This window comes from Protopterus annectens, chromosome 2.part1, assembly GCF_019279795.1.
Source record: "Protopterus annectens isolate FY-2018-M chromosome 2.part1, PAN1.0, whole genome shotgun sequence".
Taxonomy (NCBI): Eukaryota; Metazoa; Chordata; order Ceratodontiformes; family Protopteridae; genus Protopterus; species Protopterus annectens.
In genome coordinates this window covers 1,462,865,132-1,462,888,940 of record NC_056729.1, presented here as the reverse complement: position 1 = coordinate 1,462,888,940, position 23,809 = coordinate 1,462,865,132, and the positions used below count along the sequence as shown (strand labels likewise).

Sequence of the window (23,809 nt, the reverse complement as noted above, 5' to 3'; positions counted from 1 at the left end):
CAGTCATTACATTAGGGTAGAATCCCAAAGCTATGGTTGGGAGGCTGGAGCTAAACAGCATTAGGAGCGGCTAAAAGGCCCTGCAGAACTGCAGTGGCAAAGCCTGTCCTAGATTTAGAGTAGAGAGGCAAATGATAATGCTTTGGAAACAAGTAGCAGCTTCTAGAATGTCTTTGGTTGGTACTTCCCTGAGAAAGGCTGCTGAAGTAGCTGCAGCTCTGGTGGAATGAGACCCAATGCCCTTGGGCACAGGTTTACCATGGTGTAAATAGCAGAAACGGTGTCTGCATTGTCTGCTTTGAAACAGCCTTGCCTTCTGATCCTGCAGCATATGCCACTAGTAATTGCTCAGTTTTTCGTAGAGTTTAGTCCTGCTCAAGTAGAATATTAGCTGTCTGTGTACGTCCAAGGGATGCAGAATTCTCTCCCCCTTGTTCTGCGGATTTGGATAAAAAGTTGGCAGGTGAATTGTTTGATTAAGAGCCACACTGGAGATCACCTTAGGCATAAAAGTAGGATTTGTCCTCAGAGACACCCTGTCTGGGTAAAATATGATAAAAGGCTCAACAGCCATGAGGGCCTATAGCTCTGAAACTCTTCTTGCTGAAGTAATTGCTAGTAGCAGAGCTGTTTTCCATTCTAAGAACTTTATATCAGCGGTAGCAGCTGGTTCAAATGGAGGCAGGGTGAGCTTTTCCAACACATAACTGAGGTCCCATGCAGGCAATGTTGATCTTCTAGGAGGCCTTAAATTTTTGGCTCCTCTAAGATACTGCTTTAGTAAAGGATGAGAACAGATTGGTGGCTCGGTGTTGTAATGAGCTGAAATGGCAGAGGCATGGATTTTAATTGATGCGAAAGATAGGCCTTTGTCAAGCATCTCAGTTAAGTATTGCAATATCTGAAGAATATTTGGTTCTGCTTCATCAGTTCCTTGTGCTTGATTCCAAGCACAGAATCTCTTCCATTTGTCAGCATAAGACTTTCTAGTACTAGGCCTTCTGGCTTCCAAAATGACATCCATCACAGCTTTACTGAGAGGTGTTGTTTGTATGACTACATGATCAGCCATGCTGCCAGGTTCAGGGTCTGTAGTTGAGTGTGCAGCATCTGATTGTTTTGCTGGGGCAGTAGATGTGGTCTTTAAGGCAAGGTCCAAGCTGGGTATTGAGACAAGTTCCTTAGGATTGGGTACCAGTGTTGGCGGGGCCAGTCCGGGGCAATTAGTATCATCTTCGGTTTCTCCTGTCTGACTTTTAGGAGGACCTTGGGGAGAAGAGGCACAAGAGGAAATGCGTAAACTGATAGTTTTTCCAACTGAAAGATAGGGCATCCACTTTTTTGCAGAATCTTTTCAATTGATAATTGTGAGGAGAGGCAAAAAGATCGATGTCTGGGCTCCCCCATTTTTCTGTTATCATGCTGAAGACTTGTGGATTTAGCTTCCACTCGAGAGGATCCATACGGTTTCTGCTTAAATCGTCTGCCAGAGTATTTTGTTTTCCTGGCAGGAATTGAACTTGAAGATGTATTTGGTAGGTCAAAGATGTGTCCCACAGTGCCATGGCTAATCTGCAAAGGGGGTATGAGTGTGTAGTTGTCCTGGATGAAGTAAGTCCTTGAAGGCTGTTAGGGCATTTTGAACAGCTAGCATCTCTTTCTGGTTGATATGTAGATGCATTTGTTTTGGTGTCCATATGTCCTGAATGCATCTTCCTGCCATGTGGGCCCCCCGGGCATAATCTGATGCGTCTGTTATTTAGGTTTGGCTGGCAGGGGGTAGAGTGAAGGGCTGTCCCAATGTTTTGATGACATGTCTTTGCCCACCATAGAAACTCCTGTTGCAGTTAGGAAATGAAAGGAATCATTGTTTCCAGACTGTGAGAATGCTGACTCCATAAACTTTTAGGGTACCACTGAAGTTTCCTCATATGCAGTCTTGCATATGGAATCAGTAGGATGCCATGAAGCAGAGAGCCTGCAGAATTTGTCTTGCAGAAGACTGGGTTTTTGTTGCCATCAGTTTGAAGCAAGTAGTCAGTTGCCTTTGCTTGTCTGGCGTGAGGTAAACCATCTGGGCAGTTGTATTCAAGCTTGCACCCAGGAATGTTATCTTTTGAGAGGGTACCAGTTGTGATTTCTTTTTGTTTATTGTGTACCTTAGGCATGTTAGAAAACTTTTCACAAACTCCAGTTGTCGAAGAAGGGTGTCCTTGTTCTCTGCTTGAATGAGACAGTCGTCTAAATAAGGATATATTTGTATACTTCTGTCTGCAAAATGCAATTACTGGTGCCAGGCACTTTGTAAAGACCCTGGGTGCAGTAGATAAGCCAAAGGGCAGTGCAGAGAATTGGTAATGCATTAAGCCAGCCTTGAATCTGAGGTATCTTCTGCACAATTGTCCTATTGAGACATGCAGGTATGCCTCTTTTAGGTCTAAAGTCACCAGCCAGGCATTCTTGCCCAGCATGGGCAGAAGCTGCTACAAAGTCAGCATTCTGAATTTTGGAATGTCCATGTATATGTTCAAAATCGATAAATCCAGTATTGGCCACTAGGCCTTGTCCTTTCTGGGTACCAAGAACAGTCTTTAGTAAAAACCTTGTCCTTTTTCCTGTTCTGGTACCATCTGAATGGCCCCCATATCCATGAGGGACGTAACCTGTTTCTGTGCCTCTGCCCATTGATTTTTTGGCAGATCTGGCCAACCATTTGCCATTGGCAGAGTGTGGAAATGGAATCTGTATCCCTGTGATACGATGTTTAGTACCCACTTGTCCTGGGTATTAGCTGCAAATTTTGAGCAAAAAGTGCTAATTTTCCCCTTATGGGTGCTGCCAAAAGATAAGTGCTTGGTGTAGGGCAGAGGGAAGTCATTGGGATTGCTTTCTGTAAGTTTGCGCTTTATTTCCTCCAGATTTGGAGGTGGAAGCCCTCCATTGCTTTGCCTGTATGAATCTTGCGCCTGGTATCTGAAACCCTTAGGGTGTCTGGATTTGTCCCTTTGAGCTCTGTCTGACACAGGAAAGGACCAATTTTTTGTAGGCCAGTGTCTACTGAATCTTGGTGGCTGCACTTGTAAGAAGTCTTTAACAGTTTGCATAGACTTTTAGCTTTGTCTACCATTTTCTTTAAAACCTCTTCTGTCTTAATACCAAACAGAGAATCATGCTGTAAAGGTGCATCTAGCAGTTTAGCTTTAACATGATCAGGCAAATTTTGTTCCTTTAACCAGGCATGCCTCCTAATCACAGATCCAGTAACTGTGGCCCTGCAAGAGGCCTCTAAGGAATCAAAACCACATTGCAAAGTATGCTTTCCTACTTGTTCAGCTGCATGCAATAATTCCTGCAATTCTTTATTTTCTGCACATTCTGAAATCATCATCATTTTCTGTTTCAACAATCCCATAACATGTTGTTGGTACTTAAGCATATGAAATTGACAATTTAAGGCCCTGATTGCAAAGGTTGTAGATGTATAAACCTTTCCCCCCCCCATCTGTCCAGTGCTCTTGAATCTCTGTCAGAGGGGGTAGGATTTTTTTCTGTTGAGGCCTTGACTCCTTTGGACCCTGAGAAATAGTTTCAGGATCAGCAGCAGGCTTTCTAAATAAAAATTTATGTGAGTCGGGGACCCTGTAATATCTGTCAGGCTTACTGGGAGCCGGAGGTAAGGAGTCAGGGGTCAAGCTAGACTCCGAAAACACATCATCCACAATGTCTAGGACAGGGGGAATGGCAAAGGCCTGTGCTGAGGGAGAAGGAGGAAATCCCTGAGCCTCTTTTTTGATTCTGAGAAGTCTTGACTCTCCCAGTGAAAATGCTCCCTCAAAGTATGCAATGCTTCTCCAAATGAATAATCTTCAGGAGGAGATGCAGACGGAATAGACTCTCAGCATCAGAATCCTCATAGGGAGGAACAGATAATTCCTGATCAGAAGAGGAATCAGAAAAAATAGAAACCTGATCTGAAGATTCATAGTCAGTTTCTTGCCTAGGCCTCTTATCTGGAGGGGGATGGGTACCCCTGATAAAGGTAATAAGGTCTTCAGCCATTTTGATCATCTGTTTTTAGGCATAGAGGCCTGTGCACGTGGCTCATGTGTCATTTTTTTAGTTTTAGAAGTTGCTTTTGTCTTTGGTTTTGCAGCAGTCATTGGTTTGATATACAAATACTGAGGTATGAATACACCCTCAGAAGCCGGTGCCTGCTCAGCGGCTCCGGACCCATCTGAGGGAGATACATCCGTCGGTCCAATACCTTCAGTATCTTGCAGCATGCCGGACTCCACATCGGTCTCGGTAGAGGCCTGCAACTCAAAGGTAGCTGGTATCAGGTGCTGCGAAAATGCCTGAGTACCAGCGACTGGCTTAGGAGAAGCTACGTTGTCGGTTTTGGATATCGACTGCCTTTCTCTGTCCTTTTCTTTGCGTTTTTTATGTACTCCGGTAGTCGGATTGCTAACAGACGACATTTCTGGGTAGTTAAATCTGTTTCCAAAATACTCTGATGCAAAAATATACCGACGCTTAATAGTGCATTGGTTAAATCTAGCACAAAACCGACAGCCAGGCACTTTGTGATCAGGGCCTAAGCAAGGAATACAGTATAAATGGAAATCCTTATGAGGTATTTGCTTCCCACAAGTAATACAATTATTAACTTTTTCTGACATCGGTAAAAAGCAAGAAAAAGTTTCCCCATCGGGGTACTTAGCTTTAGTGAAGACTTTGGTTCTGAAACTCAAACACGAATATTTCAGTAGTCGGCTGACTGGCACTTGCGAAATGCTTCTGCTTCGGGCACCGCGCGGCAAGAAAGATTGAAGAAAATGGCATTGGCTGCATTTTTTATACCCCTGATGACCTGACGTTATGGAAGAGGAGACAGCAACCGACGCAGGACCCAAGACTTTGGAATTCAGGCCGACTGAGGGCAACCTACCAGCAGATTACACAAATGTAATGATTGCAACAGTGAAACACAAAGAACATACTCTTGCTGTGAGGTGGCAACGCTAACCGCAGTAGTGAAAAGGTATAATGTCCAGAAATGTGCAGTGTCTGTGGCAGGATGGCTAACTTCTGAAGGTGAGGGGCTACACTACATTCTGGAAGTGGTGTACAATTACAAAAATCCTGGCCACCTTCCTGGATGTGATGACATTTAACAAAGCACATGAATGCAGAAATGAAGAAAAGGCATTTTTTTCTCCAGTTCCCAATATATTTTATCTCAGCATCTCACGTCTCGAAATAAAGGTGAAACTCTATGTTAGCAATCTGACATTTGAAGAAGCCTTTACTAAATAGACAAAAATCAGTAATGGGAAACCATTATACTGAACCATCAAATTAGGAAGTTTTCCCTAAACGTTCAGAAATTCAGCACAAACATCTGTGTATTCTAACTTGCAGTCAGCAACTTTGATATTACAGTTTGATTTTGGCAGAAATTTCATTTCATATACAATTAATATTTTTATTACCAGTTTGATGTCTTTTTTGGCACTGTTAGCATTCTGTTTTGCTTGGTCGTAGGTCATTACTTTTTCTTTTGCACTCCACATGCTGAGATTATGCAGAACCTGAAAAATATACCAAATCAAGTCACTACAATGCTGAAATGCTTTAGTTAAAAGCAGCACACTTGACTTTAAAAATGTCTCTATTAATAGACTTTTTTTTTTTGTTCATATTAACACTATATAGCCAGCTACCATGCGTGCATATCACCAGCTTCATTTCCTGCATACACGTTCAACTTACTGTACTTCTCTGACATATTCTGGTTATACAGACTATTATACAGTATGTCTGATGTATACACCATAAGGTAGCTGAAAGCAACACAAACTGTGACAGACTGGTTCATCTATTCCATGACACTTTTTCTATGTACACTACTAATGGAAATGATGGATGGAATTCAGAAACAGCTCATATAATGTGTGAACGTTACACTTGGTGACATTCAGAAAGGACATGCATACTGCACAGGTTTACTGCAGTATGTAAATTTCATAATTAGGACAATTCAAAAGAGGGATTCACCGAGTGGAATACACAAGATGAATGGATTTACACAGAGGGTACTTGGCATACAGTGTGAGCTGTACTGCTGAAATAACTCAAGGGATTCAAAGACAAAGCTACTTATGGCATATGAAAAGCAGCTAAAAAGTGGATGACAACAGAAAGAAGGCTGAATTAGCACATCAAATGCTAATGCAAATCACTGGTCTGTGTATTATTATAAGATAATAGGTACAGGTATAAGAGGAACGAGTTTAAAACAAACAATTTTCTTGCAGCTCCAAAATGACATGCCCAAGTACTGAAGAGGTGTTCAAGTTTTTTTTTTCTTCTTCTTCAATGTATGACTGGAAGAAATTTGTCACAGTGCAAGTGGAAGTCCACTGAAGAACATGCGAGCATAGGCACAGAAGCATGAACTGTCAAAATCTTTTTTTTTTGATTCAGGGAGTAATAGAGGTGAAATTAAATAAAGTCATGATGCGTTTTGTGACATTCCAGGATATGGGTAAGAGAGAATAGAGACAGCATGGGTAATCTAATACTTGATAAGGAGTTTTTCACCAAGTTTTAAATCTTTTCATTTTACTTGTTTAACGGGGTAATCCCAATAGGCACAATACTCTATTTGGGGGGATTCAGCGGCACTGCCCTGCTAAATAAGCTACAAGAGTCAAACAGTAGGCAAACGGAGCCTGAGGGAATGCCACCCTGCACTACAGGACAAAGCCTGTTAGCAGCTCACAGTCTTAATATTGTGTGCTAAAGTATCAGACTAAGTTACATTACGAACGGATGTCGGCTGAATTAAAGATGATGAAAACTGTGAATTAAATAACACTAGTGAGTTCTGTCATTGTGATCTGCTACAATACCCAGATAGTCTGATGGAACTACTCCTTTCAGCCATGGAGTGATAAAAAAAAAAATGGAGACAGATTTTATGCCTTGGAGACATCAGGACCACATTCCATTTTGGGATTCTTGCAGGTAAAAAAAACATTGCTAATACAGTTCTGAAGAACTGAGCCAGGACTGTACAGAGTTGAAAGTACTCTGGAATTCACAGCTGATGACAGAAAATCATCCCCTGTGAAAAGGATGCTACAGCCATCAGCATACGAATCAGTCTGCCATCACCACACTGCTCTGCTCTTCTGTCAACAGAGTGAAGAGTGGGGGCAATTCACTAAGCCCTGTGGAAAATCTAGGCCATGGGTGGGTGGATGGTGTGAAACCTGCATCATACAATTTGATGGACTCCTCTCTACCTTCAAAGTAGTTTTTGAGTCGCCTAAAATACTTGAGGGAGAGCCTATATGACTATAAGTTCCAGAATACTTAGGTTCATAGGTTCATAGGTTTATACTAGGCTATCTGCCCTAAGGCATTTATAAGCCTAGCCCAAATTATTGTGGCTTACGCCACCCCTTATATGAAAAAATACTGTGCCCATTAGTTTGTTATGCCTCTGTCCAGCAGTGACCCAGAGATGATTCCCGGGGTAAACCTACGATCTCCCATCCACAGGTCTAGATTTCTCTTGAACAGAGTCAGCGAGGTGCTCTGCCTCACATGGACCGGGATTTTATTCCACAGCATAGGGAGTCTCTGAGTGATAAATCTATCCCTCCAGCACGTCCTATTTATATCCGTGCTAAGGTTTAAGTCGCTTGCTCTAGTGGTTTTGGTGGATTTGGATTTTTGAGGTGGAGCATGTCCATTAATTCGGGTTGGACATGGCCTTGTATGTCAGGCACATGTGACCTCTGAGCAGGCGGTATGCGACTGAATAGAGCTGGAGTTTCTTCAATCTGGCAGCATATGACAGATTTTGGAGTACCTTTATCCTTTTGGTGAGGAACTTTTGGGGTCTCTCCAATTGCTGCAGATGTCGGGTGAGATACATCCCGAATGGGGCATTGTACTCCATCATTGGTCTGATAAGTGAAGAGTACAGGGGAACAATGACCTCACTAGATCTGGATGTGAATCCCTTCATGATCAGGTGGGCAATGTAGAAGGTCTTTCTAACCACTTTAGCAATGTGAGTGTCAAAAGAAAGGCCACTGTCAACCTGGGTCCCCAGGTCCCTGATAACCTCTTCTGTGCTTAGTGGATTGCCACCTATATGGTAGCTTGGGGTTACCTTGTTTTTCCCGAAGGGTATGACTATACATTTTTGGTGTTTAACTTCAGGCCATGGCTCTGGCACCAGCTATCTGTTTCCGTGAGTCCCTTCTGAAGGATATCCGTGTCCGATGCACTTTCCACTATGGCCCAGTTTGCAGTCATCTGCAAACTTTGTCAACAAAGTCCTCCCATGTTGGCCTGTACTTCTGAGAAGTAGATGCCAAACAATAGGGACCAAGGACCGAGCCCTGTGGGACACCACTTGTGACCGGCTTGGAGTCTGACACAGCGCCAGCAACTCTAACCCTGTGGGTTCTGTCCTTAAGCCAGTTTGCAACCCATCTTGTGACATATGGGTTTACATTTAAGCTGGTAAGTTTTTCTACAATACCGAGTGGGGTATTGTGTAAGCCTTTGCAAGGTCAAGGTAGGCTGTATGGACTGCCTTTCCTCATCAATGGCCTTGGTGACTATTTCGAAGAAGTCGACCAAGTTCAAAAGGCATGATCTTCCCTTGACAAAGCCAAACTGGGTCGGGTCCAATGTCTGCAAGTCCCTATATCTTTGTTTATGAGCTCCATTATGATCCTCTCCATAGCTTTGCAGACTAGACTTGTTAAGCTTATGGGGCGGTAATTACCAGGGTCCGTGGGCCACCTTTGTGGAGTGGGACCACAGTTGCCGTCGCCACTCCTTGGGCACGTATCCTGTGGTAAGGCTGAGATTAAACAGCTGCCTTATGTGCGGGTTTAATTCCTCATTTAGCTCGTGTAGCACACAGCCGGGGACACCATCCGGTCCCATTGATGCTGTGTTTTTAGCTTTAGAGAGAGCAGCTTTCACCTGCATTTGAGATGTCGGGAGGCTACACTCGGCTGGGATAGTTATCTCTCCTTTAGGGGAGAGGGGTGAAGTTTGCACTGAACCTGTCTGCCAGTATGTTGGCAATGTCTGTGGGTTCAGTGATTTTTGTATCATTTTGGACTAATTCTGAGCATATCTGGGAGTTTCCACCCAGGTTCCTAACATAGCTGAAAAGGCCTTATGATTGTCCTTTGAATCCATGGCAATTTTTCTCTCAAAATTGGCCTTAGTTGATTTTATGAGTGCTCGTATTTTTTACTAATAATGATCAGGGGTGACTTCCCTTTTATGGATTTTGTTCTATCATGTAATAGCTTTCTCCTCTTATTGTAAAGTTTGTTAATGGCTGGGGTCCACCAGACTGGACGTTTGCCCTTTGTGGAAAGAGTCTTGGTTTTATTTGGGATTGCCTGATCCATGCAGTCCTGGAGGTGTTCATAGAAGGCATTTGTAAGGGCTTCCGCAGCTTGGGTTGTGGTTTCCTCTGACTCAGGGGCCTTGAAGGATACCACACCAGTCTTGAGTAGTGTGAAGTTTGCTTTAGAGAAGTTCTTCACTATGGTCTTTTTGTTTGGGGTGGGGGCGGGATGTGGATTTCCAGTGAGATTAGTTTATGATCAGATCTCACCAATGAGGGATATACTTCCGGTGTGGAGCATTTTGTCCCCATGTTTGTGACAATGAGATCTAGTATATTTTCTCCTCTCGTGGGAACAGTGACTAGCTGTTCCATGGCATTTGAATTTATGAACTCCAGGAACCGTTGGGCTAGAAAGTTAGGGCTTGAGTAATGTTCCCAGTCTATATTCGGGTAGTTGAAGTCACCCAATATGATGGTGTTTGGAGATACATTTATACCCTCCAGTGTCTTCAGGAAGGCTGTGTGGGGTTCCTGAGTTTGAGAGGGTGGCCTGTAGCATGCTACAATTTGTAGAGCAGTTTGCCTATGGTTAGTTGCACCTGGATGGTTTCGAAGCTTCATGCGTTGCCACCAACCTGGAGGTGTGAGTATCCTTTATGAATATGGATACACCCCTCCTTTTGTGGAGTGGTCCGGGTTTTGGGGCGGAACGCATGATATGAGGTAAAACCTAATAGTGCCGGGGTGCTCTCAGGAGCCTTGAACCAGGTTTCAGTTACAGCACAGACATCGATGTTCTCCATACTGAGAAGGGCCTCGAGTGCGTGCATTTTGAGATTTAGACTTCTGGCATTGAGCAGCATTACCCTCAATTTCTTCCCATTTTTGTTTTCTAGGGTGGTAGGTTTAGAATTTGAGCCTTGCCTAAAAAAGGCACTATGGGGTGGCAAGAGCCTTAGCCAATATCCGGAATCCCAGGGTGACAGGTGCAAGCCGTCCCTTGCGAAGCAGCGTGGCTTGTCAAGCATGTCATCCCAGGCAGACAGACACTGGATCCCCTTTGAATGACACCAGACATTAAGCCAATTGTTAAAGCTGATCATCTTGTCTCTATATTGTGGCATCATTCTTGGTGAAGGAAGGATACTGCTCAGGGTTAGGGTCATACCTGCCTGGGCTACATAATCAGAGAGCTCCTCTATGTCTCTTTTCATGTAGTCCAGGGAGGTGCGTCTCAGGTCGTTCACACCAGCATGGACAATGACTGTGTCATATTTGTACTTGCCGTGGAGTGACCCGAGTGCTTGTGTTATGTGGCGGATTCTAGCGCCCGATAGGCAGCTTACTGTGACCCTCTCCTTGTTCAGCCTGGTGAGTGGGACGTCAGTGTGTCTGACTATGGAGTCACCTATGACAAGTATGTTTGGTGTTGTATTTGGCCTTAAGGGCTGTGACTGCTTTGCACACTGCTTTTGTGGTTTATGTGTTGCTTGTGGGGTGTCTCTAGTGGCTGAACATACCCAATGTGACAGAGATAGCCAATATTACTAGGCTAACAATCTTAGCAGAGTACACGTGTATGTGCTGATATCTGAGTGGTATATAGAGAATGTATCTGTAACATGACCAAGTTTAAAGCCATGTGGTATATTAGATATGAAATTTTATCAGGTTTTACTGAAGATGAAAAAAACACATTTCTCTAGAATTTATGAGGAAGGGATAGGATGGCACTAAGACAATAATCATTCATAACAATCTAGGTAACGTCATGCAGAGATATAATAAGGGCCTGAATCTGAAATGTACAAACTTCTCCTTTGGCAGAACAGTCGATTACTAATGGCACATACAAGGCTATGCACCAGGCTGCATCTCTCAAGATGTCTGAAAGCAACTTGTGTACAGCGGCTAATCCGGTTTCATTTTACAACAGAGTTAATGGACCATTTGAAAGAGAAGAAAATTAATCAAATGATTTAAGACATTTTCATTTAAGTGGGATGAGGGCTTAAAGTCCTTTACTCAGCAGAGGCCTGGAGAAAAAAAAAAAAAAGCTACACATTGCAGAAAAAAAAAAGAAAAAGTAAAAAGACCAGGACAAAGTTAATAAGAACAAAAACAGAGAACGCTACACTAGATGACATGTTCTGCACATCATGGAATTGTGACATGGATAACCATTAAGATCAATAAATCACAAAGCTAAAACAGAATAGCAGGTAATTACAACTGGAATAATATCCATCTGATGAAGCCGTGGTGGTACAGCGGTAGCGTTGTTGCCTCACAGCAAGAGGTTCTCCTGTTCGATTCTTGGCTGGAGTGCCTTCTGTGTGGAGTCTGCATGTCCTCCCCACCGTGGTCGAGTGGCCTCCGAAAGACATGCGTGAATGGGCGTGCCTTCGCTGAAGGTTGGGCATTGGGCTGGCAACTCGGTACCATAAAAATCTACTGCCAATCATTAGCGGACCGGAGTTCCGCTGTGGCGACCCCTAACCAGGAAAAGCCAAAAAGACAAACAATATGCATTATAAACACTATTTGGCAAGTGTGTAATGTTAGTATTAAAATTCTTATTAAAGGTAGCCTAATTATGTTATGCCTAGGCTTCAGGTTAGTAATACTTCAGTAAAAAGACAATGGGGTGGGGTATAAAAAAGTAATAGACTAATTATTAGAATTTAATATGCTGCAATTAACTGAAAGACAAATATTGAAGAACAGAGTCAGAAAACAAACGGCGCAAGGTTTTAGTTGTAGTAAAAAAATTCACCATAACACTAGATCATTTTCATTCTAGTACAATCGGTACAGACAGAAGTTCTTCCGAATGCAGCTTTTCACCAAAACGATTTCAGCAGTTTGGGACAGTCAGAAAATTCTGTCTGCAGTTGTTAAATTCGTCTGCAAACAATGTTGGACCATAACAGTTAATAGCCCAAAACAGTACTGAATTTGGACTAAGAGGAGGTGGTTTTCTAAATGAAGCTGGGGACACAAATTTGCTAAATGAAACATTTTATGAGCTGTACAGTAAAATATGTAACAAACTGCAAACACCAGTACTGGCTTACAGTGTTAGGTACTTGGCTTAAAAAAAAAAAGCCACAGAACAGGAAGCACATTAGGGGAAGAGACAGATCATCCAGCAAAGAGATGAGAAAATAGGAGGGAACATAAAGGATGCAATAAGATGGCAGGGAACAAAGAGGATAGGACAAGAAGGGCCAATGTACAGAGGCAAATACAGCTGTACACTGGAGGTAAACACATACCAGTCCAGGGGAAGAGAGGGAAATGAGCATAGGCAGCAGCATAAGAACTGGTGGTTCATCTCAGTGGGAGTACCTTGGGGAAAACATTCATCCAAAGGCAGCTGGGGGTAAGGGGATGGAAGGGACAACAGCAAGGAGGGGAGAGAAATACAGATATGACACATACAATTCATTCAAATAGTAACATGGAATACTGGGCATTCACAAACCCCATAAAACAAGAAAAAAAAATCCATGCAAACTTAGAGAGGCTAAAAAGAGAAAGGGAAACGAGGGAGGTAGAGGCATTCTGAAGCCCACAGTATCCCCTCCCTTGGGGGCGCCTGACACCAAAGGAAGGAAGGGGGACTGTCAATATCAAGAAAGGTGTTCACAAAGTAATACAGACAATAAAGAAGACTGGGGAAAACAGATGGGTTAATCTTGCAAGAAACAATCAAAGGGACAAACTGGACTATGTGCAACATATATGCCCATGACGAAGATGATGGGGATTACTACAGACTACATACATGTTTTATATATATATATATATATATATATATATATAGATAGACACGCACACAAAAACAGTGGATATAAAAAGTGTACACACCCATGTTAAAATACCAGGTTTTTGTGATACAGAAAAATGAGACCACAATAAATCATTTCAAAACTTTTCCCACCTTTAATGTGACCTATAACGTGTACAATTCAACTGTAAAACAAATCTGTTAGGGAAAAATATAAAACAAAACATGTACAATACGCTGGTTGCATAAGTGTGCACACCCCTAAACTAATACTTTGTTGAAGCATCTTTACTAGGTAGGGGGGAGACTTCCTTACCAGAGGAGACCAGACTAAAGTTTGAGAAAGGCATAATTCTGATCCCGCTACAATGTTACCTGTACTAAAGTTGAAGGGGGGGGGTGGCTTAATGGCTAACGTGCTTGTCTCACAAACAGGTACAGCAGTAAAGGAGGAGTAAAATGGATACATACAAATCACAAATGAACAGAGATGGCCACATAACATGAGAAAGCTGATATAGAAGACAACAGGGATGAACAAGAAAGCAAGGTTAAAATTAGAATAGTACTGGTAGGGTGGGACTAAAGAAACAAGGGGAAACTAATGAGAGTGGAGAGATGAAGGGGGAGGGTGACATGAAAGACGACTAGCAGAAATCCAGACAAGACACGTGGGATTATAACAACTCAAGGTGCATGTGACAGCAATAAAGGTGGAAAGTAAATTAACAAAAGTAGTAGAAACTAAGCAATGGTACTGGAAGGACTACTGGTAGGAAAACAGGAAAACAGGCAAGGAAATACCTGCGGTGGTGGTGTTGCGTTAGAGTTGTCACCTCACAGTAAGACGCTGTTCGGGTCGATTCTCAGCTAGAGCATTTTCTGCGTCGAGACTTGCGTGAATGGGCGTACCTTCGTTGAAGGTTGTGCATCAGGGCTGGTAACTCGGCATATAATAATCAACTACCAATTATTAGCGGACCGGAGTTCCGCTGTGGCGACCCCTAACCGGGAAAAGCCGAAAGACGCAACAACATTAGGCAAGAAAATACAAATAAAAGGGAGAGAAAAAAAATGACAGACAAGGAAATCCAGGGAATGAGTCAGAGGATGCTTTCAAGACATTTATTATGACCAAGACTGAAACATGGACACAGAATAGAAATGATGAAGCAATGAAAATCGACACAAAGTAACACACACTCAGAGGAAGACATCAAACACCAACAATTTTACAGATGAAATTAAGAAGGCAGTACAGATTTTCATTGGCTATCACCTAGTCATAATGACCTGTACAGCCGGTCATGACAGCTAATAGCCAAAAACTATACTTAATTTTGACTAAAGGAGGAGTTTTTCCAAAATAAAGAATTCTTAAATTAATATCAAATATTACTACTGAGTTGGCTTGGATGACATCACTTTTTGTCACCTGACAAGTTCCCAAGCTAAACAACCCCCCATTGTAGCATTTGACATCTCCTTGTGAAAAATACATGGCCTTCAAATGTTTACAGTTGCTAGAAGACATAAAACAATAAAACACTTACAAAACAATGCAGAAGGAACCCTAGTTCTAGACATCCTGTCTGCTTGCTGCATTAAAACTAACTTTTATAGCACAATCGTAATACATTTTAATTTAAACTTATTTTCTTGAATATTGCAAGTTAACACTGCACGTTCCAGTTTCTACTATCAAAACATATACATTTGCAAAGGTATATAGTTTATATACATTTCTGTTCTTTTCCAGTAGGGTACACTGTGGACACATCTTTGAAGTTCAGTGTATAACATACAATTCTGTACAAATCATATCTATACTCACAAATAAAATTAGTTACAAAATTCCAGACAGCTAGGCTGGCAATCTCTTCTTCTGTTACATTTCTATTTAAATCATATTAAAATCCTCAAGTGACATAATTATTTACAACATCCCAGCTGGCAGTATTCCCTTGTATTACATAAGTAAATAAATCGAAGAAAAAAACTGCACATAAATAATAAAACGTGAAAACAGGAGTGCTGGGAGAGAAAATACAGCAAGTCAGTGTAGATGCAAATAAAACGCTTATAAAACACCAGAAAAAGGTCACAGGTATACAGATATTAACAGAAGAGTTCTTTAAGACAAAGTAGGTAGTTTTGTCCCCGGTAGAATAAGTCTTTGGTGCATTAGATAATAGTTTGCTACACTATATATATCAATAGGTGATACTACCTGAAAGTCACCTGGAAAAGGTGACCCTGAACACTTTCTAATCTGCTTTGTCAAGCCCAAAAGAAATAAGACATTGGTCATCCTTTATATCTTTGGTTTATCTAGGTAAAATCTTACTTGATGATGCAAACCAAAAACAATGCAAAATACTCTTCCTGGGGGGGGGGGGGGGTTAGGGGGGTTACAGGCTGTTTATGCAGGTCAGCGTAACTATGTGATAGCCAATGACAATCTGAACTTCCTTACAACAAAGCAGATGGGGATTCTGCAGTGCTCACAGATATTCCCAAGAAATGGAATAGCAGTAGCAGCAAATCTTTTGCTTGAACCAGTAACTCCTGTTTGGAGGCAGCTAAGAGTTATTTGTCGATGCAAATAAATACTTTGATTCTTAGCCATCTTAGATGCACTGCCACAGGCAGCATACATTTGATGAAGATCTTGAATGGGAAGATCCTGAAATTACAGGCTTCTACACTGATATGCAGAAATCTCCTTGATGTCCTGGCTTTCTTGATATGCACATAGGTGTCCAGGTGGGTTTATACAGCAAATCCCCCTTTTCTAGACAGAGAAGAATGGAATGCACCATGACTGTCAGGAATGTTGTCTTTTTCTCAAATTGGTTTAGGCCACTTAGATCCAGGATAGGCCTGAAGTACAGGGTTTTACTGAGGACAAAAAGAACCCTGAATAAATTCTTGGCCCTCTATGATCTGATGGGACCTTTGGAGGACTAATTTTTGACGAAATAATTGGTTTTAATAACTGGCTACATAGCAGGTGTCCTTCATAAAGTATTTGTCAACTTGAGATGTCATAGCTGACAAGCCTTCCTGATTTGCTATAGATGGTCTGCACCTCTCTTACCAAGACTTTCACATTCTGGCTAAGGCCTTTGCTGCACCCAAGTGTCTTTTTAGGAAAAGTCCACCTGATGGGCATTCCAACCTAATACATTCTAATTTAGAACATATTAAAGTGGCTCTACTCAGTGCAGGGAGCCTTGACAAAAAAAAAAAAAGCCCAAACCTGAGTCTTCTCTTGCAACCTGAACGCATTCATATACATATTGTTATAGAAACAGGACTTCATAGAAATGAAAGCACTCCCTCTGTTCCTGGGTACAAGGCCTACGATGTCTTCAGACTTACTAGTAATTGCGGAGGAGTACCGGTATTTATCAAGGATATCATAACCCCATGAAAAATTCCTTGAGATGCAACATGTGAACTGCTGAAAGTCCACATTACCATTTCACAGCTAGCTATAGTACAGCCTCTCTGTCCCCTTTCTAATCATGATGGCTATTTTAATGCATTAGCAGATATTCCCATTAAACCCAAGAACTTTTTAGTGGCGGGACTTCAACTATTCATCAATAAACTGGCTGATCTACACTGCCAATGGCTGGCAATGTTTGGCACTTCATTGACCTTATAAATAACTCTTTCACAAATAGTTAACCATCTTAATAGGAGCCCCAGTATCTTCAAATCTAGTCCTTCAATTATGGCCACTTGTAGCATATCTCCATCTGTATCATCATATGCCTTGTTAAATCAGACAAATTGGTGAACTCTTCCTTTAAAACTGGGGGTACATCCCCTGTTAATAGGTGCATGTTTAGGGATTTCTCAAAAGCAAACCTTCAGCTACTTGATGACTTATTAAAATAGTTTTATTGCTAAGGCTGGCCTTTATCCACACCAAGTATAATGAGAAACTTAAAAACAAACTCCTGTGGTAGAATACCTGTATAAATAAACTGAATAGTAACAGAAGAATCTGCCTAAAGTTATAAGCATAACAGCACACTTAAGCAAACAAAGAGCTTAACAGAACTATTAGATAGGTCAAAAATGAGTAAACTTAAAACCAAACATTATTTAACTATGTCAGGAAGTTAAGAACCAACACAATTTTCAGAACTAGTCCTCAATAATACTACAGTCTCTGACCCACAGGAAATGGCTAATGTCCTAGCTAACAATTTTAGTACAAATTTTACTCCATCCACAGTTATTTCACAGGTTCCACAATCCCAGCCACCTCCTTTAATTACTGTGGAACAAGTTCTCTTAGCCCTCTCTAATCTAAGAATGCTTCATCCACAAGCCCTGACAATATACCAGGTTGCCTGGTTATCAGTGCCAAATATGACCTTTCTGAGCCCCTACTAAACCGTTCTTAATCTAAGCCTCTATTGGTTACGTTCCTGAAATCTGGAGAAAAAAAAAATCATTGTAATGACATTGCACAAGAGCGGCCGAACTACAGACCCATTAGTCTCGCCACCCACATATGTAAAGCTATGGATCGGATCTCATTATCTCAGACTTCATTAATCTGGACATTAAAAATCTCTTAACCCTGGACCCTCATCAATGGCTTAGTCAAAAAAGGTCCTATCTCTTTAACCTCATTAATTTCTTTGAAAGAGCAACTCAGAAAATATTGGTTATGCAGTGCATACAGCATATCTAGACCTGACCAAGGCCTTTAACACTATTCTCCATGCAGACATTAATCACAGACTTTTAAGTCTGAATATAAATCCTTGTATTGTACTGTGGATAGTGAATTGGTTGTCTCACAGAACCCATGTGGTAGAAAAGTAGGTGTCACTTCCAAAAGCAAAAAGGTTACCAGTGGTGTACCATAGTTTTGGGTCCTCTCCTATTTGACGCATTTCTCAGACTTTCAAGCCTATGGTTAAATAAATCTGCAGACAACTGTAAATTGAGAGGTGTTACTCGATCTTAACCTTAATTGCTTCAACATGGGTTCGATCAAGCTAACTGGTGCGAGGAAAATGGTCTCATATTAAATTTAAAAAAAAAAATGCAGCATACCTCATTTTGGTAAACAAAACTGTTTCACTTACCAAAGAGGTAATGCACCCCTCTAATAAGACACCGTTGCAAGGGATCTAAGCATTCTTGTTAATTTATCATTTAACCATATCTCCAGAGTAGTTTGGAAAGCCTTTATTCTGGCCTCATCTAATTTCCGAAGGTATCTCAACTAGATCCACAGAAGATTTAATTCCCATTTATTTGCATCTTATCCAACTATACCTCTTCAACCTCTTGGCACAGCTAACCGGGACAAAGCCAAAAATAATGGGTGGGACAAAGTTCTGAAAATAGGGACAGATTTTAATTATTGATCTTACAAGCTTAGAAAGTTTCTAGAATAAAATGTTTTGCATTGGTATGCATTCTTCTGAAGGATGCGAATTCTGCAACTCAAATGTCTATCCTTATTTAGTGACTTCAGTCCTCAATGGTTTGCCAGAAAAATCATAAACCTTTTGAGGACCAGACCAAATACAAGAAAAAAAAAATCTGGACATTCTGCAAAAATCTACACAGCTGAAGTATGTCAAACCCATTAGTGAATATACTGCACCATTTACTTATGTTTTTTAATTTATTTACTGCATGCATTTTTTTAAACATATCACACAACTTGAAAGAAAGTGCAGTTGTGTAAAATCACTGTTGTAGTATACATTACACTAGGGATTCCCAGCCAAGGGTGGCCCAACATCAGGCGAGTATACAGTTGCTTTAAGGTACACTGTACGTCACACATATGCTCCCTGCATAGCACAGAGTGCATAAAGGTGATATATGGATGTACCATCTTCAGAAATTATAGCCCCAGCAGAAACGCCAGTCCAAGGAAAAGAAAGGTAATCAGTACATCCAGAACAGAAATGGACCAGGGGGTAAAGGGAGGGAGTGAATACTGCAACAGTGAAGAGAAGCACATCTACTGTTATGTTAAAATTTTGCACAATTGTCCTATGTCCTTCCATTTCACTGCTGCAGTATTAATTACACTAGGGAGAGTGCCAAAGCTCAGGAAGCAGAGAGGGAGGAGGAGGGACCAGCAGAGCTCTCTAAGAAGCCATGATGGATGGCCTTACCAAAACCAGCTCTAACTATGGAAATTCCATCCAACTTGCAGTGCTTTGTAAAACTATGCATGCAAGTCCAGGTAGCTGACTCAAGAATAGAGTTAGTATCCAAACCCTTGAAAAAAGCACCAGAAGAAGCCATAGCCCTGGTAGAATGAGTCTTAAAAGAAGGCAAGTTCTTACCATGAAAGGAATAACAAAAAGCAATGGCTTTAGAAATCCAAGAAGAAATATTTTGCTTGGACACAGCCAATCCTAAGGAGCTAGGAAAAAGGAAACAGAGTTGATCAGACTTACAATTGATCTTAGTCTTATCCAAATAAAGTCTGAGTTGTCTATGGACACCCAACTCATTAACCACCTTGGGTATAAAAGAGGGATGACTATGAAGGGACACCCATGTCCTTATGAAATGCGAAAAAAGGAGGACAAGTCATAAGGGCTTGAAGCTCAGACACCCATCTGGCAGAAGTAAGGGCTAATAAAAGCACAGTCTTCCAAGAGCAATGTGGCAGTGAAGCAGAGCCTACAGGCTCAAAGGAAGCCTAGGTCAATTTTTCTGCAACAAAATTAAGATCCCAGGGAGGAAGAACAGGCTTCCTGGGAGGCCTAATATGAAGGACAGGGAGGAGGAACGGGCTTCCTGGGAGGCCTAATATAAAGGATACCTTTAAGGAATACTTAGCTTCAAATCTAGAAGCTAAAGGAGGTTATAAAGGCAGACAAGCAGAGACAGCTGATAAGTGAGCCTTAACAGAAGAATAAGCCAACCCAGCATTCAGCAATTCACACACGTAAGAGAACACACTAAAGGAACATTCACAGAAAGTGGATTGAGGTTACGATAAAGATACCAAACAGAAAAACTCTTCAATCTAAGTAAGTAGGATTTCCTAGTAGTGGGTTTCCTGGTCTCCTGCAGGACCCTAAGCATGTCCTCAGGAAAAAAAAAGGTGTCTACGTGAAATCAAAATACCACCACTCAATGTCAGATGAAGAGTGGACAGGTGGGGATGGATGAGAGATGCCTTGTCTTGTGTGAGTAGGTCCAGCCTGGGAGGTAACTTGTGATGATTGCCCTTGGCTAAAGACAGAACCAATGCTGTCTTGGCCAACGGATGCACCAGCAAGAATTTGGGACTTTTGCAATGAGAGGCAGGGGAGGGAAAGCATAAAGAAACATCCCCTGCCAAGAAAAAGAGAGGGTGTCTAACTTTCAAATCACAGGATCTGGGATTCTGGCACAAAATAGAGGCAGTTGTTCTTTCAGAGGGCTGGCAAAAGATCCATTTGAGAAGTACCCCACTGGTGGACAATGGCCAGAAACACATCTGTGTGAAGTATCCATTTGTGGGATTGAGTAATGGACCTGCTCAGTCTGCCATAATGTTTTGACCTGAAGAAATGTACACTGCCTGAAGAGTCACTTGGAACTGGATAACAAGTTCCCATACTAGGAGTGCCAACTGGCAAAGAAGATGAGACCTTGTCCCCTCCTGATTGTTGACATGCCACATCACTGTGCTATTGTCTTGTAAACACCTTGAGCGGTCCTGGGGAGAAGAGAGGATGAAAGGCCTAGAGAGCCAGGATGGCAGTCTTTAACAGAGTCCAAACAACGTTTTAGCCTTATCCGTCTCTATAACCTTTGCCTCTTTAGTTACTGGTTCCAAATACTTTGATTTGTTTGCCAGTTTTCTCCATTAAATTTCCATGCTTCTCTTCCCTATTTTCTGTACCCTTATTTGCAATCATCCATATTGGCAAAATTTACTTTCTCAGTTCATGTGTTGGCTTAGTTCTTGCAATATTTTCTGAATGCAATATTCTGCATGGAGGCCACCATGCTACTTAAAAATCTGCTTCCAAAATCCCTCTCTCCCCTTACTTCTTGAAATTCCTCACTTAATCATCATCCCTTTCCACTCTGAATTACAACCTTATGTTTTGTGTAATATGAACCTTAACCGTGCAGCTCTATAACATCTCTCCAAATCAGGTAGTCATAAACCAACTTGTTCTAATGAGAGGGTCAATCTATCCCACATTACCCCCCCCACACCAATAAATTCCTTCAACCCTTTATTATTGCCCAATACCTTTCGTATGATTGATAATCATATGCCTAAAATATATACAAAACTAGAGAAGCTAAAAATATTTTCACTGCTTGTATCTTGCTATGCATATCTATAAACAAGAGCTTCCAGTTTCTCAGTTTTTCTATCATTTTTTAGTCTCTTTCCCCACATACCATTAGCTGTCATAATATAAGCATTTTAATCTATACTCCTAAATAATTAATCTTATATCCCCAAAAATATGGATATTTCTGAACCAAGTCACAAGTGGGCACATGATTTATGGCTATAGCCTTTGTTTTACCTTCTTCAATTTTATATCCTGAAAAGACCTGAAACTATCTCAAAATGTTACATTATACAGAGATGTCCTTTTCTAAATTTATCAAGTATAAAATAATACCTGTAATTAAAGCCAACTTTTCTTGATTACCATACCAATTACATCATTGATTTTCCATGTCCTTATTTTTGCTGCCAGTGGCTTTAAAATGCAAAGTCAAGTAAATGGGAAACGGGTATCCCTACCTGGTTCCTCTTCTCAAACATAACTTCTCTTACAGAAACCTTCCTACTTTAACTCTTGCCTCTGTGATCTTTCACATACTCTTCTAATTCTTATTATTCATCATGGAATGCAAATGCTTCTACTGCCCTACTCAAAATCCCAGCTTACTTTGTTGAATACTTTCTCTGCATCAAAACCCACAACAGCACCATTATTTTCTTACATACTGCTTCTCTGGATCAATATTGTTCTATTAATGCTGTCAAATGTTTGCTTCTTTTCCACAAAACCAATCACTTTAGGAAACACCTTTGCCATTCTTCTACCTAGTACAAATACTTTGTAATAATGGTTTAAAATTTAAATGGGCATACATAAGGATGGGGGTGCTGGGTCTTTACCCTCTGGGTAATACAGCCACTATAGCTTTCTTTCAAGATGCTGGAGCTTCCCCTACTTTCAAATATTAAATGAAATCTTTCAGATCTTCATTACTTTCTTTCCTCCAAACTTCCACACGAATACTACCTATTTCTGGATACATCCCTGAAATGACTGTATATCACCATTTTTATCTCATCTCCCCCCATCTAAAGTGGAGTCTAATCTTCCTCTAATATTGGCATAATTTAGTCTTCCACAAATATTTCTAGTTGTGCTATTTCTTGGTTTCTAAATTCTTCTTGCTTTATATAAAGCTTCATAAAATTTTCAAAATATATCTAATCTCTATAAGATCTCTGATAATTTTTCTAGTCATAGGCTCGCAAGGTATGGTGACACCTCTTTCTACTTTCCGTTGTCGAACTCGGTAAGCTAAATGTTTTTCTACTCTGGCGTGATTACAAAACAGCTGCTCAGACATCTTTCAAAACCCAAACACCCACTTATTTTCTCTTTAGCACCATGCAGTTGCTCCTCTTTTTGCTCTGTGAGATTCAGCTTATTCTGCCATAATTTAACCTCTGTCAACCCCCCTAAATAATTCCTATTAGTCATCTCTTTTACTTGTATCCTATTTTTAAACATTTTCATTCTACCCCACTTACTAGCTATTCCTTCTGAAGAAATTTCTACCTTCCCTAATAACACCCGAATAATTTCCAACACCCATTCCTTAAATTCCTCTCTTTTTATCAGGTAGATGGGAACCAGTGTCTCATTTTTACTTCATCTCCCTGCATTTTTATCTTAGCTGTTATTTCTGCATGATCTGAAACAGTTGCTGGATATCTGTTGAAGCTTTCACTTAAATGCATATTTCCTGTGATACAGTTTCTATCCAGACTTTCCCAATTACTGCACCTAGGAGAATAATGTGTAAATTCTGCCATGTCTCTACTACTGAATTAATGTCTTCCATACTGAATACTTTCACAAATGTCTTCAGAATCTACCACTCTTTTATTGCATTTTCCCTTACAGCTCCCTCAGCACATTATCACTATTGCAACCGATTTCCAATCTCAACCTATAAGTAATATTCCCTGATGAAAGCTGATTTGTCCCCAAATTTTCTTTAAGTTCATAACAACTTTTGGACTAATACAAGTACACACCACTGTAATAAATCCTGCTTTGCCAAAAGCCAATTACAACCATAATTAACTGTTAATCTCTTTGTTTTCATCTTCTAGCACAACTGGAGCCCCTCTAGCAATCAGTATTACTCACATTTCCTGTGTCCCTGATGTTCTGAAAATCCATCTTGAAATTCTTGGTTTGTCAAATTAACATGCTCATTTCTTGCCAAATTTGTCTACTGCAGCATTTACACATACATTTCTTTATATAATTCAATAGTCTTTCCTTTTTGTCTATAGCTGTAAGGCCATTTACATTCCAAGACACTATGACTAGAGTAGCCATTAT

General features: G+C 41.0%; 1 protein-coding gene across 1 annotated transcript in view; it reads right to left on the bottom strand.

Annotated features, from left to right (window-relative positions):
* RFC1 (replication factor C subunit 1) overlaps positions 1-23,809 on the bottom strand; it is a 1,497,679-nt gene that overhangs the window by 377,265 nt on the left and 1,096,605 nt on the right. Inside the window, exon 17 of the mRNA XM_044063570.1 lies at positions 5,493-5,591. Within this exon, the coding sequence (XP_043919505.1) occupies positions 5,493-5,591 (99 nt within the window). The remainder of the gene's footprint in view (positions 1-5,492; positions 5,592-23,809) is intronic.